The sequence below is a fragment of the Lonchura striata genome, chromosome 3 (genome assembly GCF_046129695.1).
Source record: "Lonchura striata isolate bLonStr1 chromosome 3, bLonStr1.mat, whole genome shotgun sequence".
NCBI classification, from domain to species: domain Eukaryota; kingdom Metazoa; phylum Chordata; class Aves; order Passeriformes; family Estrildidae; genus Lonchura; species Lonchura striata.
The window spans coordinates 7710599-7729782 of record NC_134605.1 but is presented as its reverse complement, the minus strand read 5'-3'; the positions used below and the strand labels follow the sequence as shown (position 1 = coordinate 7729782).

General features: G+C 36.4%; 1 protein-coding gene across 1 annotated transcript in view; it reads left to right on the top strand.

Moving 5' to 3' along the window:
- The window catches only part of DISP1 (dispatched RND transporter family member 1), an 85111-nt gene that overhangs the window by 56312 nt on the left and 9615 nt on the right, over positions 1 to 19184 (top strand). Inside the window, exons 3-6 of the mRNA XM_021552416.1 lie at positions 13172 to 13201; positions 16765 to 16888; positions 17835 to 17962; positions 18396 to 18493. Coding sequence (XP_021408091.1) covers positions 13172 to 13201; positions 16765 to 16888; positions 17835 to 17962; positions 18396 to 18493 — 380 coding nt within the window. The remainder of the gene's footprint in view (positions 1 to 13171; positions 13202 to 16764; positions 16889 to 17834; positions 17963 to 18395; positions 18494 to 19184) is intronic.

Genomic DNA, 19184 nt, shown 5'->3' with positions numbered 1-19184 from the left:
CTTTGCAGACTGTATCACTGATGCTTACAGCTCTGGGCAGGTAAGCAATTGTTTCAGCACAACAGGTTTTGTCAGGTTTTGAAGCCCAAGGCTTAACATTTGTCAGTGACCTAATATTAAAGGAATGTGGGTCGGTATATCATTGCAGATTGAAGTGAGTAAAGACAGATTGAAATAATGCCACACTTGTCCTATCCTCTTAAAGCTGGCTGGATATGGAATTTTGTAGAGGGTTCAGCTTTGAAGTTTAAATAAATTACATGGAAACATCATCTATCCCCTGCATCTTGAGAGTCTGGACAACTGTTAAATTTTTTAGGTTGGTGAAAACATTCTGTAGTATAAAAGAAAATATTTTTAAGTCGTTGGTGTTTTGCAGCCTGATTATGGTAAAAAATTCTATTGTAAGAGTAGGTGAAAGAGGTTAACATTTGGTCATAATGATTCTGATGATTTTTAGATGTTTTTCTGAGGTTGGAAGATCTTGAGTAAAGTTTCTTGTATTATTTTGTGCACATATTTAAGAAGTAGCTCATGTAAACATGTTCATAACTTTTTTTTTCAGTGGCCATAAGGCCATAATATCTTGACCACACAAACACTCCCTGGGAAATTCTAGCCATCTCTCCATATCACAATGCAGTTTTCTGGAGGTTTGATTTGCTTTCTAACCATTTCTAAATTTACCTGTGTACAAGCATGTCACATTTAATTCTCTTCAGTACTGTTGGATGATTTTTTGTTCCCCTACCCTGCCACTTTGGAGAGCTCATGCTGAAGTATCCCTTTTTGTTGGAATGCACTTACGCATCTCAAGAAACGTGGGGGCTTAGACCTACTGGAAGATATGTAGTTGCTGCCACCTGCTTCTGCAGTCATCAGCAGCCTTCAACAGGTGTAGAAATGGGGAAAACCAACCAAGCACGGCTGTGAAAGAAGCATGAAGATAGATCCATAAGGACTGGAAGCACTGAGTTAGGAGTCCCTAGGGAAAAGTAAAACTGTGCAGCCCAGTAGCAAGTTTAGTGGGATAAAAGGAGGATAAAATAGATAGTGAACAGTTGCATAGTTCTCTAGCAGAGCTAAATACTACCATTTTTAAAAAGCCAGAAAACTCTTAGAATCTTTCCTGGTATTTTTCAAAACCTCTTCTTCATATAGGAAGGCATGCATGTCAATAGGAGTGGCAGAGGAAGGATGTGCAGAGATCATTCAGGAAATTGTCTCAGGGTTGTGGAAGGCATGGAATAACGGTGGTATTTCTAGTACCAGACTGGATTGCTTTCTTCAGACATTTATGAGGAGTTTTTAGTGTAAAAACACCAGTTAAAAGCTACCTGTGTGCTTGTTAATCTTGATGTCAACTCTGCTGGAATCTCTTTGGTGACAAAATTTAGAAAGCTTAGGTCTGTGGACTCAGAGACAAAAGGTAGGACAGAAGAGGTCAGGGAGCTGTGACAGAACTGCTGGTGATGCTGCTAAGGAAATGCTCCAGACTGTCAGTGTGTGCAGTGCTTGCACTTTCACAGTATCAAAACCAATAAATTCAAACAAGCACTCTTGGCTCAGGGTGAGCCTGCTTTGTGTCACCCACTGTTATTTACTTTTTTAGACTATACTGTTAATGCTTTTGACTAAAGCAGACAAGTAAGGAAAACTGCTCTGAAAAGCATCTGAATTATCTGTGGTAAAAAAATAACCAGGCTGAGAGGATATATGGGATGATCTCCCCATGGTCACGCAATCATCTGAAGCTGGAACAGGAAAATAAAATATGTTTAAAGCCCCACAGAATCCTTACTTTGGCTAAAATTTAATAATTGATCCTCATCCCCACCAGCCTACTTTGGAGGTTTTAGCTCCCAAAGCTTAGTTAGCTTAAATTGCTGGATTCAAAGCTTTTGCTTTTTAGACCAATTTATATTCTAAAGAATGCAAAAAACAGTGTCAGGAAACTGGTAAAGCATCCAGACTTATTGTACATCTTGCTTTCAGTTAGATTTAAACCTTCTTTTGAAGTGTTTTGCCATTGCAGATTTATGTGATGGTTCTGGGACTCTGGGTTCTGCTGTGTCTCAGAGTTCTGTACCACACACTGTTCAAACAGTACTGCAGACACGTGAATACTTGCACTTCATTTAGTACTTTAAAGTGAAGTTCTGTAGAAATGAAAAAGCTGTGAAGTGAGTATAGAACACTACAGCTGCCTCTTACCTATTTTAGATTTTTCCTTCTAGTTATTAGGCATAAAGATTAGAACCAGAAAAAAAAATCTCCTGTTTTTTTCAAAAAGCAAGGGAATGTTTGTTAAATACCAATCTTAATATCAAGACTTTGTTATGAAACAGTTCCCTGCTTGATTCCAGGAAAAGGATAATGGTTGTCTAGTACATTCTGCATGGCTTGCAGAACTAATTTTGCAAATACATGTGTATAAAATATTTTCAAATATCTTCATTTCAGCAACATGAAGTATTCAAAATTTTTTCACAGAGCTTTTTTAACAACCTATCCTATTTTGAAAGGTAACTTCTGCTTTATTTGATGCACTAAAAGATATTTTAGTTTTCACTTTTTATATGAATAGTATACTATTCAATCTGCATTTTAAATATCTATGTATTTTGTACAAAATACATGTGAATATAATAGTTTGAAAATTAATAAAGAAGCCTTTCTGCCTTCCCCTAGGAAGATTGAACACAGGAATCTTTAAGAAGAAACTTTTAGATCAGGTTTCTGGAAGTGGGATTTCTGAAATGTTTTATCAACTTTTTGCAACTAAAAAGCAAAAGCTGTGACCATCATTTCATTCAGTGTTCAGGGTATAGCAAATCTTTTGGCTCATGCTATAGATCAGGAGTTCCTGAAACAATACACATTCTGGCTCTGTTCTCATTTAAGCCATTTATTCTATGCCAAAACAGGAGTTCTCCTTATTATGAAGCATTAACAACCCAATGACATACTTTGGATTTTGATGTAGTTGAGAAAAAAGAAAAGGAATGTGAAGGTATCTCATGCATCCATCTGAGCACAAATATGGGATTCTCTGTTGAGGATTTGTGGAAAAGTAGGTTTTCCCTGTGACCAAATGATCTGGGTTTTTTTTTTCCTTTGAAATAATTTTTCACGTCAATTTAATTTTTGCTGTGCATCTTCATTTTCACACATTTTTATTTTCGTCTTGTGTGATCTCTGAGTGTGTTACCTTAAGAGTTTTATTCTGGTTTTATTAATTCATTTACTCTTACCATGAATATTGTGAATTGTTGGCTGTGCAAACAACTTGCTGCACTTTCTGAAACTGAAAGCAAAGGGCTGACACACAGAAACCAAAATACAAATAAAAATTACATTTATAATTTGGTGGCTGACCAAATTAAAAATAGCATGGCTAAGAAAGTATTAAGTGCACTTAAAAAAAACCTTGACATTCTGGGCTATCCAGGGGGATTTTTGCAGGCTTTTTAATTGTACTAATTAAACATTAGTGTTTGTCAAGACTCCAGGTTGTTTGGAATAAGCAATTTTGCCATAGGAAGGTGGTGCTTGGTGCTTTGGTCTGAGTGCAGCTCAGGACCAGCCTGGCTGGTTCAGCTCCTTGGGGAGTTCAGGTCCTGTGTGTGCTTGAAGATGAATTTCCCATGCCCTTTATCCTTCAGCTTTCCCTGAACAACAGAAGATCTCACTCCTAACTATCAACCTGCTGGGCCTTTGAACTGCTGTCCTTAAAAGATGTAAAGCTGATAATGGGAGGGAAACCATAAAAAAACACGGCTCCTTTCTTTTGTACTAAATTGACTGGAAAACCAGCATCAGCTGTGCTCTTTCTGGAAAAGGACTACTTGGTGTGGGGTTTGAGGTGACTTCTAAAGCTGAGCATTCATGTACACTTAGAAAAAAACCCACAACATCCAAAATAATGTCAATTTGTTGAAATGTTTTGAGGATGTATAGCTGTTTTCATGTACTTTTAATTTAGCAGGAGATTGTAGTAAGGCTCAAATGTGAGTAAGACAACACCAGACAACAAACAAGAACAGTATGAACTATGCATGGCCAATGACCTGATTTTCATCACTCTTTAAGAAATGGATTTTGAAAGATTTGCATATTCCTACATAAAAGTTCTGAGTTCATTTTGATGGAGGAAAGCACAGAATGATCAACAGCATCTTTAGAAAGCTCTTTATGAGTTACCATCATTGTTTCTGTCTCTAACTCCTTCCAAAATCACTTGTTCTTCCTCTCTGATATTTCAGTGTTGTCTTTGTCCCCTAGTGAATAATAACTTATGTGCATGCTTTTAATTGGTGCTTGAAAAACAAAACACAGTGCAAGAGGGAAATACAGAGGGTACCTGAGCAATTTGGCATTGAGTTTGCTACACAAAAATTGCACTGATATTCTTCTGAATAAAGAAATCTCTTAAAACCTGGACTATAAACACAAAATAGAAATGAGATAGTACTACTGACAGATCAATGGAGATAAGGGAAGTTACAGGTAGAAACACTGCTGGTATTTCAGAGACCTTAGTCTCACTATTGGCAAATTAGGGTGTGTTTCCATTCTTTTGTAGTAAAATCATAAATAGATTTATGTACTGAACTGGAAAGGCTTACTTGCATCACTTCTGCCACTTCTCCCATATTTTCTAGCATGTTAATAGGATACCTTGCCTCACAATTCCTGTGTTACGTTTCCAGTTTGTAGGATGTTTAGTTTGGTTCTGTCAAATGGATGAACTTCTGCAAACATTTTGCCAAACAGCTTTGATTGTGTTAAATCTGCTTTATAGTCTGTTCAAGCCTAGAGTGCTTTTGTGGGGGTCTTAGCTACAATACTGGAAACCTTAAATGTTCAGTAAATGTTTCCTTTTTTGCTTGCTTTTTACTGAGCATACAAAACGAATTTCATGTCAGGAGATCAAGAAGATAATGCTGCATTATATATGTACAAGTTTTCATAATCATTAGCAAAAGCTAGAGAGCCTTCTTTGTGCAATTACATATTACATCCTTTGAAATATATTAATTGTGTTGAATAGGCATTTGTTTTATATCACTTAAAAGTTACAGCATTCTAAACGACTTAAATTCACAGGTATTGGAACAGGAGTTTAACACTGAGGAGAAATACTTGACTAAATTTAGAACAAAAGCTTAAGTAACAGTATTTTCATTTTCTGCAAGAGATTAAATATGCAGAAACATACTATTGTTTGTCCCTATAGTTAGATGAATAATTTGGAGAAACTGTAAGTGCTTTTAGTTTATCTTTAGAAAAGCTCTCTGGCCAAAGGAGGTTTTCTGAGAGCAAAACTGAACCCCTGGTGACCTACAATCACAAAGTCTTATATCTGCACAGGAAGGAAGACTAAAGCTTGTACCAGTTGAGGTGTGATTTATGACACTCCAAGTCTCCCTGCTCCAGAGTCAAACTTCCATGTGCTTAATGTCAGTCTTTAGGAACAAGTACTTCAGTGTATGTGGAGAGATACCATCATAAAAATAGACACTCTTGGACATTTTCATTCTTGTTGGTGTCATGAGATGGGGGTTTTCTCTGTGTATGTTGTGATTCCTTGAATCATGTTAATTTCCTGTCTGTCAGAGAAATACAAGATGTGGCCATGACCTTGCGTTGCTCCATTCAACTGGGAAGTGTAATAAAAACAGCTTTGAAATAAAATATTTCTTAGGAAGGGACTTTTTGCCAGTAAAAATGTTGAAAACTACTCTAGTCATCATTTAAATCCCAGAACATATCTATTAATTTCACTGTAATTACCAAGAAAAGAGAAAAGACTAATGGTTTTAGACTTGTGAAGGATCTTGAAATAATATTAGTCTGCTCCAAATTAGCTGTTGGCTTGTTTTCAAATAATGATTCATGGTAGTATTTTACTAAGCTTTTTTTTTTTTTTTTTTAATTCTCTTTAATAGTTCAGAACTTTTGTTTCGTTTGCCAGGCAGTGTGCTCTATGTGGTCCTGCCTTCAGTGCTTCAAAAGTTTAAGGAACATAAATATAGCTTCCATTAAACCTTTTAAAGAAATACATACTCTAAATTGTGTATAAACTTTGCCATTTAAAGCAGAGAGAATCCAGTTGGAGTATGCTTGATGCCAATCCTCTTATTGACAGTTTTGGAGCAGTGTTTAAAAGTGGCTATGCTCATTGGAGAAAGGTTTAGGGCAAGAAGAATACAAGAAAAGTGTTTGGAGTGTCTGTATGACTTGGCTCCTTCATATGCTCTCAGATTTTCCTACAGAGAAGATGATTTAATTCCTTTTCAAGACAAGAGAACCAAGTAGATGCTATAAAGGAAAAGAGCCAGCTTTCCTAGTGGTTGATAATACTTAGTCAGTTGTTGAAGATGAAAGAGGAAAGTCATTAGAAGTCAGTATTGCAAAAATGGGTTTCTATGGAGCCTTAAACTCAAGACTTGGTCAGTAAATCCTGGGCTCTTATGTGGATACCATCCCTGTGGAGCAGTGAGGAAAAGAAGAGGGGGGGGGAACCCAACAATCCCCCCAGCCTTGGAGATGATTATAATAGGATCATTTCAGTTTCAAATCACCTGTATGTTATAAATTTATAGACACTTTAATTTTAGCATATAATGAGTTATACAGGGTTAGAATAAAATAAACTATTTCAATTGGAAGGGACCTGCAAGGATCACCTGACCCAACTGCCTGAGCCACTCAGGGCTGACCCAGGTAAAGCATCTTGTTAGGGGCCTTGTCCAAATGCCTCTTGAGTGCTGAGAGGACTGGGACATCAGCACCTTCCTGAGGAGGTCTGGTGAGGTGTTTGACCACCTTCTAGATAAAGAAATGTCCAGTCTAAACATCCCCTGGCTCAGCTTTGAACCATTCCTGCATGTCCCAGTACTGGATCCCATGGAGAAGGGATCACCTCTCCACTTCCCTGGCTCAAGAAGCTGTAGCGAGCAGAGAGGTCACTGCTCAGCTTCTTTTTTTCCAAATCAGACAAGTCCAAAGTCCTCAACCCATCTTTTTAGGACATTCCTCCCAGTACTGTTCCTAAACTTGCAAATGAGAAGACACACCTGTAGGATGTTAATAGGATTGCAGTGACCTTTTCCCATCTCTGGTGCCTTGATGGAAACATATTTCCCTGTTGTACTCTGGGATGAGCCAGAGGCTTGTCCATGGGAGATGTCATAACTTCCTGTTACTTTTGCAGAGTAGGTTAATGAAGTTTAATATTGATTTCATAGCAGAAATGGAGTGAGTGAAATGCTGGCTTAGTTGAGTATATAGGATTTGTCCCACTCCATGGGGTTTTATCCAGTCGGCATACTGTGGGTCAGTAAAGCTTACACTTCTATGCTGAATTTAAATCAGTAAGAACAAGAATCACTCAGACAATTATTTTATTGTTAACACCTTCCTTACAGTAGCTTTCCTCACAGAAATGCCATCTTATTTGCTCCTGTTGGCTGTGAAAATAGAGCAGATGCCCAGCTGGAATTGAGGAGGTAGGTAAGAACACAACATGAAAAGCAGATGGGAACTTTTCTAAAGCTTGATGTCTCAACTGTAAAAATGTGAATTGACATCTGTAGTACAGTTGCCAAATAGCATATTGATTTTTGGTCTGCTAAATTGCATTTTGCTTAATTTTAAGCAAAAGAACAGTCATATGTACAACATTAAGAAAAGCTGCAACATTGACATTTTGCTCATTTCAATGGGATGAAATAGCAGTTAGTTTCAGATCATTTCACCCTGATAATCTAGACATTAAAAAATATAAAATCCTTTTGAATTATTCAGTGATATTTTATGTGGGGAAAAAACCCATGAAAATTAGTTGCATTCTTCTTGGTTTTAATAAAACCTTAAAAAAGCAAGTTGACAGAAAACGGAGTTCTCTGTCTCCTCTATAACATCGTTTTGCTGTGAGTTGTCCTATTCCTTAGAGATGTAAATAAGTAAAGCTAAGTGCAAACAAATACAATGAACACTGCATGTTAAAAAAACATCTAGATAGACTTAATGATTAAAATAATGGAAAACTGCTCATCATAGCAAAAAAATTAAATTGGGATGCTTATAAAAACTTTTTGGCAACTTAATCTGTTGGAATTGTTGTCTGAGTGATTGTTAAAATGATAAAGTACATAGGTGTTATATCTGATGTAACAGCAAAAGCTAACTTGATATTTAGGAGCAATTCAAATTGTTCTCTTGGGTCAATGACATTCTGAAAACACAAGGATTTTCTTCCTGTGAAGGGATTTAGTTTGTATTGTATGCTCTGATGGAGAATATACAATGTGATGCATATCTCATTCTATCCTGCAGGGATTTAGCTTATCCAGGAGTATAATAATGACCAAAAGCTATGTTTTATCACTTCTGGTAACCAGATCTGCCAACAAAGGGAATAGTTTCCCTCTGGCAAAGTAAAGCATTGAGGTTAAACACCTCATAATCCTTGGACAGGAGAGTATTTTTTTTTTTTTCAGTAAATACAGCTATTTATTGCAGTGTATCATTTTTGCCTCCAGTGATTTTTAACTGAAAAGCAAGAGTGCACAATGAATGTTGTCCTGTGTAGGGCCAGAAGTTAGACTTCAGTGATCCTGATGGGTTCCTTCCATCTCAGATATTCTGTGATTCTATATTGAGTAAATCTATACTGAGTAAATGATGAATATCAGTAAGCTGTACATTTATTTTCAAATTTTTGTGCAGCTCAGCACCAAAACGACAGTGCTGGATGTCATTGCTGGGGGAGCAGCCTCTGCTTCCCTTAGCTCCTCTCTCCCAGGAATGAAACAGAGGAGAAGCACCCACACTGTCAGTTTTGGATTTATCCAATGCTGTTTGTTGTCTCCTTACACCTAAAAATAGGGCACAACAATCACAGGCAATGCCTTTGTGCTGCCCCATGTCAGGCTGGTAGGTATTAATTTGAGCTTAAAGTCTAACTGGCTTGTTCCTCCAAGGAAAAAAAGAGGAAAAGCCCTTCTGTATCCAAGTTCCAATCTCAGTATCTGCTCATGGTGGAATAGACAATAATTGCAACTAAGTGAAATGGCATAAATCAGAAGTCAAATGTTTAACCAGGGCAATATCCAGAATTGCAATAGGAATTTTAAGTAATGTTTGGGTAAGTTAGTACAAAGCTATGATTTGGAATGTTTTGATGCTTTTTAACTGACTCAGAAAAAGCCCCAACTGACATTACTGTCTGTGTAAGCAGGAATTTCCTATTTAAAATCATATTTATATTTCTTCCGACCTTTTGGGTTATTGATAGCTGCCTTTTTAAGACTTTTTTTAAATGATGGGTGCTTCAGCTTCAGTGTCTACAACGGCTAGAAAACTCTTCAAAGTATGCTTCAAAACACAGCCTGTTTTCCTAATTTTCTGTTTCATGGCTACATTCTGCAGGATTTCTTGCACCCACTAAGGAAGCAGGAAGCATTGATTCCTTGGGGTGTGAGGCCAAGGGGTTGCTTGCATTGATACTTTCCTCACAACTGAGGTTTGTGAAGAAAGCCTGAAAAAGAATGCCTTGGAATATCTAGATACTTCTATTGTCCTCTGACACATTCAGGTTTATATTTCCCTGAAATGCATTAGATTAATGAAACACGCTGCATTTGAAGTAAATCAGACATAGTGTTATTATTAAGTCCCATGCTGAGGAACATGTTTTTAAATATTGCCTTGTGCTGCGTGATGTCCAAATGACATGAAGGTTGTGAACTAAATTTAATAATACATAGGATTTTCAAAGGCTTGCTTTCCAGTGTGATAATTGAAATTTGGACCAAACTCCTCTCTCTGATGTACCGTGTTAACTTCCATGAGAAAACTCATTCAGTGCTGTAATCAAAAGGAGGCTTTGGCTTCTCTGGGAACCCCAAGTCAGGATGTTGCCATGTGGCACAGCATGTTCCCCTCCAGGAAGCTCAAGCATTGGTCATTGTCTTCTCAGATTGAAAAATATTTAAAGCAATCACATTTTTTATACCTGTGAACTGCCCCTCTTTGAGTAGGTTTGTACACAAAGGAACAAATGATTTCTACTACCTCACTGTTCAAAATACTGGTAGAAGCACTGAGGTTAAGTGGTTATTTAGGCTGGAAATGTGAATAATCAGAGCTGTAGTAGCCAAAGCTGATCAAATCCTCTTGATACTCAATTATTTCCTAGAGTAAACTTGCTGGTATTACAGCAGCCCTTTTTAAAGACACCATTCCTCCTTTTCAGCATGTTGCACAGAAGGAGGCTGGGCATCCAAAATACATTTCACACTGAGAAACATCTGGGGGTTCTAACCAATCTATTTCTCTTTATGTATTTCTTAATTGTGTGATGTTCAGACAAAACTTGCCACTCAGAAAAGACAGAATGAAGCAAAGCTTGTGTTGAGCAGGGACTGACATTCCCAGTAAATGGTGCTAGAACAGAGCCTGTCCTTTTCTTCCTCTTTCCCTTTTCCCCTCTTGGTGCAAAGTGTTTATTAGATTTTATCAGTGACTGCAGTTTGAGCAGTAACTTGGTTGTGCTGGTTTTGTCACCAGCAACTGTGATTGTCACTTTCTGCTATCAGACTTGTGAGAACTGAGTACAAAAGTAATTTAATACACGGATCAACTTGGCTTTTGCCCAAGCAAAAGAGTGCAATTCACCACTTCTTTCTCATGAAAACTGATGAGAACTCTTTTGTCCACTCTTTTTTTTGGAGGCTGATGGTGTTATTTAAACTGTCTCAATGAAAGTATAATACTTCAAAAATTAGATACAGCAACATTAATTAAGTGAGAAAGATCTGGTTTTGCCATGCATTTCTGTATTTTAGAGCATAACTAAAGAATTTTAGGGCATAGTTTTCAGGGATAACTTTTCCTATTGACCAATATAATAGAGTCATCACAACAGCTGCAAGGGATTGGTTACACTGCCGGAATTCACCCAAGTGTACCCATGTTTTTTCAATGCATGCTTTTCAAAACAAAACAGTTTGACAGCAGGTGTGACCTTTAACCCTCCCTAACTTTGAAGAACTTAATCATCATCATTTGTTCAGTACTGAATATATTTTGCAGGTGGAGGAAACAGAGGGAAATGTAGTTTGGTTTTGATGGGGACCAGGGGATGATGAGGAATGACTGTGTTGGTATTTCACTCACTTTGTGTAAACCAAATTAGGCAAATTCAATTTTAAAGTAGCCCCCATACAGAAGAAAACCATTCTATCTGCTAATATAAACTGGAATTGTCATAGAAACCTTTATACAAGTCATCATAAATACAAAGCTTGTATCAATGATTGTTGGGTGGCCCTGCTTGTGCCAAAGCAGTGTCTGATACTATTACTCATGGCAGAGCCCATTATGGCACAGACAAAACCAAGTGACTGAATGTATATGGAAATTCAGATCTTTACAAATGGAAGCTAGAAATTAGTGTTTGAATCACCTTACTAACAGTAAATATGTTTGTTTATATTTCTCTCTCATCAAACTCAGGAGTCTATGCTGCAGTTAAAAAAATTGTTATTCCCAACACTGTGGCTTTGCTCCCTTTTCCATACAGTTGTGAAGACACATTCAGTGTGTGTGCTCTGCCTTGGTGCAAAGTCATGAAAGGGAAAGGGAATGTCTAAGCATTCTTCTTCATCCAGAGTCCTGTTACTGCTCACTTCAGATTCAAGTTGAGTGAATTCTGACTCTTCAGGACCTGGTTTCTGATCCTCCAGTTTAACCTGAGTTGGGAAGAGTTGGTTTTGTGGTTGAGGCTGTAGATCAGACAACGAGCAGTTGCCCCAAGCCTGCCACAACTTCTATTCAGCCTTGAGGAATTTTCTGTTCAAAGTAACTTCAGAACTCACTTCAGTTGAGTTTCTCTACATTCTGGCTACTGATGAGTCTGTTGTAGTTCCACCAGCAGCTTTTAACATCAATTGGAAAACTGGGTATATTCTGTACCTCTGGAAATCAGATTTGTGCACCTAGTCAGAAGGTTGGTGACACTTCTTAAATTTAATCTTTTGTGGCTTCATTCAACCAAGAATCTTTGTCTGTACCTTTGCTTAATCCTTGAGTTGCTCTGCAAATGCAGATTGGTTATTCTGCTTTTCTCCAACTTCCTCATGTGGTTCCTTGTTCTTACTGCTTTTAAAAACAGCAAATTTCATTTCTATGTAGTGTATTAAGTTTTTCTGAAAATCTGTGAGGAGTCTGAAGTTTGAACTGTTTATCAGTGTGTGCAAGTATATAAATCTATGCTTTTGCAACCTCAGTGTGATGTTATTAAGTGATCTATTTTATGCAAGTACCTGCTTCTTAACTCAGTGATTTCTGTACTTTTTAAAATAATTAATATTAAATGTGTCCTTGGTGGTAAAACAAACCCATAACTTAACTGAAGCCGTTGTATGGTTACAGCTTCAGAGTGATTTTATGTCACAGTCTTGAAATTACTTGCAGATTCTTCTTGAAGGCTTTTTTTTGAAGTGAAATTTATGTGAATCTTACTGTGCCAGTAGCTAAGGAATTGAAGTGCCCACTGAACAGTGTCAGAAAAGAATAATTTTCACTTGGGTTTGCTATCTCCTTCTCAAAATAATCTACTTTATATTTGATTTTTAAGTAACAAAAACTTGGATAAAAATATTTTCTAGAGGTATCCTATGTAATTCTACTTCATGTATAATGGCAAGACAGAATTTATGGCCAAAATATTTTTTTGTAATGAAATTACAAAGGACAATTATTAAGTTTTGTGAATTACAGTCAGAACATGGTGGTGTGATTGTTCCCATCATATGCAAACTTTGTCATGATTTTCAACAGTATTGAATTTTTATCATATTAGTTTATCTGGTCTCTTGTTGAAAACTGGAAAAGCTTCTAGAATAGTAATCCCAAAAATCAGCTGCATAAATTCCACTTTTGAAAACCCAGCTGTCTGTGGCTATAATTATTCTCTGAACTACTTGTTTGCAAAGACTCAATTGAATATGATTGTGAGCCTTTCAAAATAATTCATATCCTAAAATATCTGATTTTTATAATTTATTTTCTGACTCATGTATGAGAATAATTAAACAAATTGGTGTGTGCATGCATATTTCATGCATTCTCAATTACTCTCTTTTTTCTCATCTTTCAGGCCAGCCAGACCATTCAAGTTACCAAAAAGGTAAGCTTCAGTGCTGTCACATCTGAGGTTTGTGGAATTGTAAAGGTGGTAGACGAGGTGATGGCAAAACTGTTATTCCCCATACAAAACAAAAATAAGGAATATTCAAAGAAAATAATAAACATTTGAATTAAATCACACTTTAAAAGTATTTTTTTAGGCAGTGGGTAGTAAATTTCTGCAACTGCCACGGGAAGCTATGGTGGCAGATAGTATCAGCAAGGTCAAACAACATTTAGAAGAATTGATCTGCAGTGGATCCCTAAATAACCACTGAAACAAGGAGACAGGGCCAAGTTCTTTAACATCCCTAAAAACACATTTTTGAATCCTGGGGGAGCAGGAAGGGGATAGAACATGCAGGATTTCCAAACTCAAGCTCTGTTTACAGACAGAAAAGCAGTCTCCTCATTAATACTAGGCCAGAATTTAAAAATCTATGCAGATTTCAATGCTTCTTGTTTTCAGCTATTTTAGGTATTCGTATTATAATCTGTGCCTGGATACTCCATGTCTCAGTACTTTTTTGGTTAAGGGTTGCACTGAGAAGTGACTTGGTTCTATCATCCATAGTGATAAACCTGACAGACAAGTTCTGAAAATTTTGTCATAGTAGTTTTTAATTCTTCCTAAAACCCCATGTAATTTAGACCACTGGGTTTGGGTTGTATAGGCTCTGTAGCATGGTGGGGTCAGAGAAAATAACAGAGCATTGTATCTAAAACTGTCACTGCATCAGAATGGCAACAAGAAACCATCTCAAGCAAAATACATTAAAAACACAGTCCATCTTGAGGATTTTCTTCCAGTAAAGTGCAGGCCTGTTTATTATCACATAATATGTAAGTATTTGAGTTACAGATAGGTTGATATGATTTGGGTCACACAAATATCTATTGTTCATAGTGATCTTTTTACAGTACAGAAACTATATATGGTACATTTCTGTCTCTGCACTAACCTAGGAGTGGTTGAACCTGAGGACTGTATATATCTGTATATAGGAGCTGAATAGAAAAGTTTGTCAATAGCCACATATTACGCTTAAAATGGGAAAAGAGCCTAAACATTATCTTTTTTACCTTCTATTTTTGAAGAAAACATCTGAGGTCTTGGATCACCTTTGGAAAAATTGCTTTATAAACAGTGGTGCTTTTAGTGTGCTAAATATAGATTGAATTACTGTATCTCCTAAGCATTTTGAATTACTTAGAGCATGAACTAAAAAAAAAAACAAGTAAAACCAAACCAAATCTTTTTTAGGTGTGTGAAAAACATCAGGAGGAAATAAATTAATGAAAGCTATATGCATTTTAATGATACATAGCTAGCTAAAATTAGTACCATTCTAACAGACTGAAGACAGTGCAAATTGGCACAAAAAGTGGGTTTCACTCAGTGTCAGACTTAGGTGAGTTCATTATTCAGTGCTGGAATGTTTTGGATGAAAAAAAAATGATGAGGTATAAATGTGGCTGTATGTCTAAGTCATTGCACAACCAAATAATAGTTTTAATTAGGCATCCAGAAGTGGGAGGTTTTATCCTGATTTAGAAAAGTACTAAAGGATGTGCTTAACACTAAGGATATCCTTTCTGAATGTGATTCCTCCACTGAGGAATTGATTTAATCCATTTTCCCCTTGGATTCAGGCATTTTCAGGCAAGTGGTCGTTTATGCCCAATCTGTCAGGGTGGTGGCTTCCTCCTCACAGAGAAAAAAAAAGTAACTACACTCATGTTATAGCTTTTTAATGACTAAAAAAAGTTTAAAACCTGCCATTTCTTTAGCCATGTACAATGGGTTGGGGTTGAGGCTGGTTTTAGGCAACTTGTTTGGAGCTAGAGCCCTCAGCAGCCTAAATAATGCTCAGACAGGTAAAATTAAAAATCGAGTGGTCAGTCCTTTTGTCAGCTCAGGTCAGCTTTGCTTATCTGAATTTCAGTATGTGGTAAAAGAAATAAGAGAAATTTGCAGGTGTAAACAAGCACTTCACTGTTTTCTGTATGTGGCTTATTATCACATTAAACACTTAGGACAAAGTTTCTTTTACAGCTGAAAGAATTTACTCAGTTTAAGAGTGCTCAGCTGAGAATGGAACTGTAGAGACAACATGTCAAAGTGGTAAATCTGGCACTAGTGATGAATAGGAAAATAAATCTTTCGGGTTTAACTTTTATGACTTCAGAGCAAATGTCTGTAATGGCTAGTCAGTCTAACTTGGTGTTTAGAAAAACATTTAGTCCTATAAATAGGAAAATTCTATTAGGTCATTTACTTCCCTTCACTTCTACTTTGTACAATTGCTCATTTGGCAAGCTGCCCCTTTGTGATTGACTTTAATGAAAACTTTGACTTCAGATTGCTTTTCAAGCTTTTGCCTAATTAACCTCTTGTGTGAGCATGTCAGAATTATTCCATGTTTACTTAATGGGAAATGGAGAAACACCCAGTGCTTTGGATTTCCTTGCTCCTCAAAGCTCTACTTAGACCCCTAGAGGTGCCTATTTCCACATGCTATGGAAAAGCAGGAATAAGCTTGCTCATGCCATTGATTTTGCAGTCAGAACACTGGGAACCCACTGCTGGAGTGGGGAGATGGACAGTCCCTCCCTTCTTAGCAGCAGGACAGAAAATTTTAGTCAAGGTGATAATTGTATGGTGATTATTAGCAAGTGGCTCTTAAAACTGAAAAAGAGCCAGAATCTTTTAAGACAGTAGAAATAAGTAAAGGAGCGCTCTGCTATAATCTTTCATGTTATGCTGCTTGCAAGTTGGGGAGGAAATAAGAGTGGAGATCCTCTTGATCAATATTTAATGTGTACAGAGACCATTCGTATAGAAGGATTCATAGCCTGTAGTTACTTTTCTAATGCCTTTATAGGACTTCCTATATTCCCTTTGCTCCCAACATTAAACAGTGTTGCTTTTGAAACATAAACTATGAATTCAAGTCTTTATTGTAAGAAAAATCATTTAGAAATGATGATTTCTTGATTTCACTTAATTTTCTGAACATTTCTCTTGAATTAACAAAAATTAAAATGTTTTACAAAAATAGGTTTGCATATAACAATTCTTCTAGTCATAAAATTTAGAATGAGCTAGGTGTTAAAATCCAAGGATGGATGTTATGCTGTAAGGCTGGACACTTAATGTTGGTTAGTTTATGTATTATGTTGCCAACCCCTTGCATCTTTGAACTACAACAGATTTCATGGATCATGAATATGTAGGATTTGACTATTTTTTTTAATGACTGTTTTAAAAATAGAGAAAATGTTTTCTTTGGGTTCGGCTTTAAAACAGATCTTTCTGTCTTGGATTTTTTTCTTTAAAATGCTTAAGTTTAAAAAAGATCCCAAGTAGTGATGTTTTCTCTCACTGGAATTTTGACAAAGCATCTTTTTCTAGTGGTTTGCAGTAATGGATAAGCTTGCTTTTTTTGTCAAAATCCTAGGGAAAAGTAATAATCTAATCGGAAAAGGTCTTTAGAGAAGTATGGATTAGTTCTGTGTGCAGCTTCTGTTGCTGTAGCACCTCTCCCTGCTCCTCTCCTGTAGCTACGCCGCGCTCATCGCCGACTGGCCCGTGGTGGTCCTGGGCATGTGCACTGTGCTCATCGTGGTGTGTGCACTCGTGGGAATATTAGTTCCAGATCTTCCAGATTTCTCTGATCCACTGCTGGTAAGTCAGTACCAATCAGGTGTCAAATAAGTTATTTTTTTTGTTTGCCATGTTTTCCAGTGGAACCAGCAAACATCAAAAAGTGTTACCCACTTGTTTCCATTCCCTCTGCATTCTGCCAAGGTCATGTGTCCTTCAATAGAACTGCTTCCGATTGAATAATGTAAATTCATCCCAGTTTTAGATGTACTGCACAGACTATATGCTCTAAATCAGGTTTCAAAGGATGAAGGACAGGATCTGTTAAAGGAGAGAGGATTCTAAGTGCCTTCTGGGGATGAAGTAGTAGCCATATTGAAAGGATAAAAGTTAGTTTTGTCAGATTCTATTAAATATTGCACTCATTTTTTACTTTTCATGAATTGTCTTAAGCATGAGTAGCTTTAATGATTTTTTTTTAAATATGGCATTTAATCATTATCCTCAAATAAAAATAAACTCTTCCTGTAAGTTATTTGTACTTACAGTGTAATATGTGTATTTGTACACATCCATATGGATATTCTTGAAAACAGCCAAGTTAAAATTGTTTCAAAGTCACTTTTAAAATTATTTAAATATTTGCCTTATTCTTAGAGAAATACAGAAGAAATATTTAACAGTTTTTAATCATATTTAATCAATTAAGAGTGATAATTGAGATACAGAAGAGGACTTTGTAGAATGCCCTTCCTATGAAAACCAAGTGTTGAACATTTGATGAACTAAATAATCTCTTCTCAGAGAGAGCAGTAGGACATGCAAGAGCTCTTAATCCCTTGTCACTCTCTACAGTGGGTCATTATTTTGTCTGACTTGTCATGAAGCATTTTACCTCTAGATGTAGAAGCCTGGAGTAATTATGCTTCATAATGAGAACTATCCATCACTTTATCATGTTTCTGCTCTCCTGTTTGAGCTGAAGAATGAAAAGCATTAATGGAATTTTGTGCTTCTCTCCCCTTAGGGTTTTGAACCCAGAGGGACAGCCATAGGACAGAGATTGGTGACATGGAACAACATGGTGAAAAACACAGGGTACAAAGCAACACTTGCAAACTACCCTTTCAAATATGCAGATGAGCAAGCTAAAAGGTAAGGCTTTATAGTAAAAATGCATTTTGTTTTATTGGTGGTTTTGTATGTGTATCGTGCTTTCACCAGTACACTCTGAAGTTTAAATAAATATCCTGCCACTGATTTCAATAAATACAGAATCTAATATTCTGCAGTTCTTAAGGCCTTTCAAACCAGGCTAGATATTTCCCATTACCATATTTTAAAAAAAAATTATAATTTTACTTTTCTCTATGGATATTTTTGAAACTGAACTCAATGTTCTTTCATTTGAAGTCTCTTAATTTTAAGAAAAAATTAAATTAGTTTCATTTTTTGCATACCAAAATCACATTGGTAAAAATATGTTTTCTTACATGTAAGAGCCTTTAAGCTGTGTGACTTGTTTAGATGGTGCTGCTTTTAATAATTTCTTTGCTAAGGTAAAGTGAAACTCTTTGTTCTGGTTTAGTCATCAAGATGACAGATGGTCAGATGATCACTATGAAAGAGAGAAGAGGCAAGCAGACTGGAACTTCCACAAGGATACTTTTTTCTGTGATATTCCAAGTAAGTGGAGAAATGATACAAGGAAAGCTAAAAAGTTCTGACAGTTCAGAGTTTCTGAACTCTTCTGTACATTGTATACCATATTAGGAAGATACTTTTTACTTAATTTATACACACAATAAACACTTTCTCTCTCCATGCAAAAAATTTTATAAAATTGGACTGAAATGTTTCAAAGTCACTTTCAGAATTATTTAAAGATTTGCCTTATTGCTTCTATTCTATTGGCTCTTTCTTGGAATAAACTGTATTTATTTGAAGTGATTCCTTTAAGTGTTTCCATTTCCTGTAAGGAATTTTATTTGTTCTTTGTAGTACTGTAAAGTCAGTGTTTTGTGTGTGGCTAGAGATGTAGTCCTTAATTCACACTTGGGAAGAAGTTGGTTTTTGTCCATGCCATTAACTGGAAAACCTAAATAAAATACTTTCCTGTATATGTCCTGAAGGCATCCACCAATTATATTTTGTACAGAATGTAGGGGTTTGTTTACAGAAAAAAAATACACACAAAAAAAAAAACAACAAAGAAAATATCCCCCTTAAAGAAACAGGAATAAAAATAAAATGTCCCCACCTTAAAGCACTGTAGGCTTACGAAGCTGACTAAGTTAAACTGGAGGACAAAAAAGACAAAGTCTTTTGACTTTTTTATAAGGCACACTGCAGAACTTTGATAAGTCCTCTTCTGGCA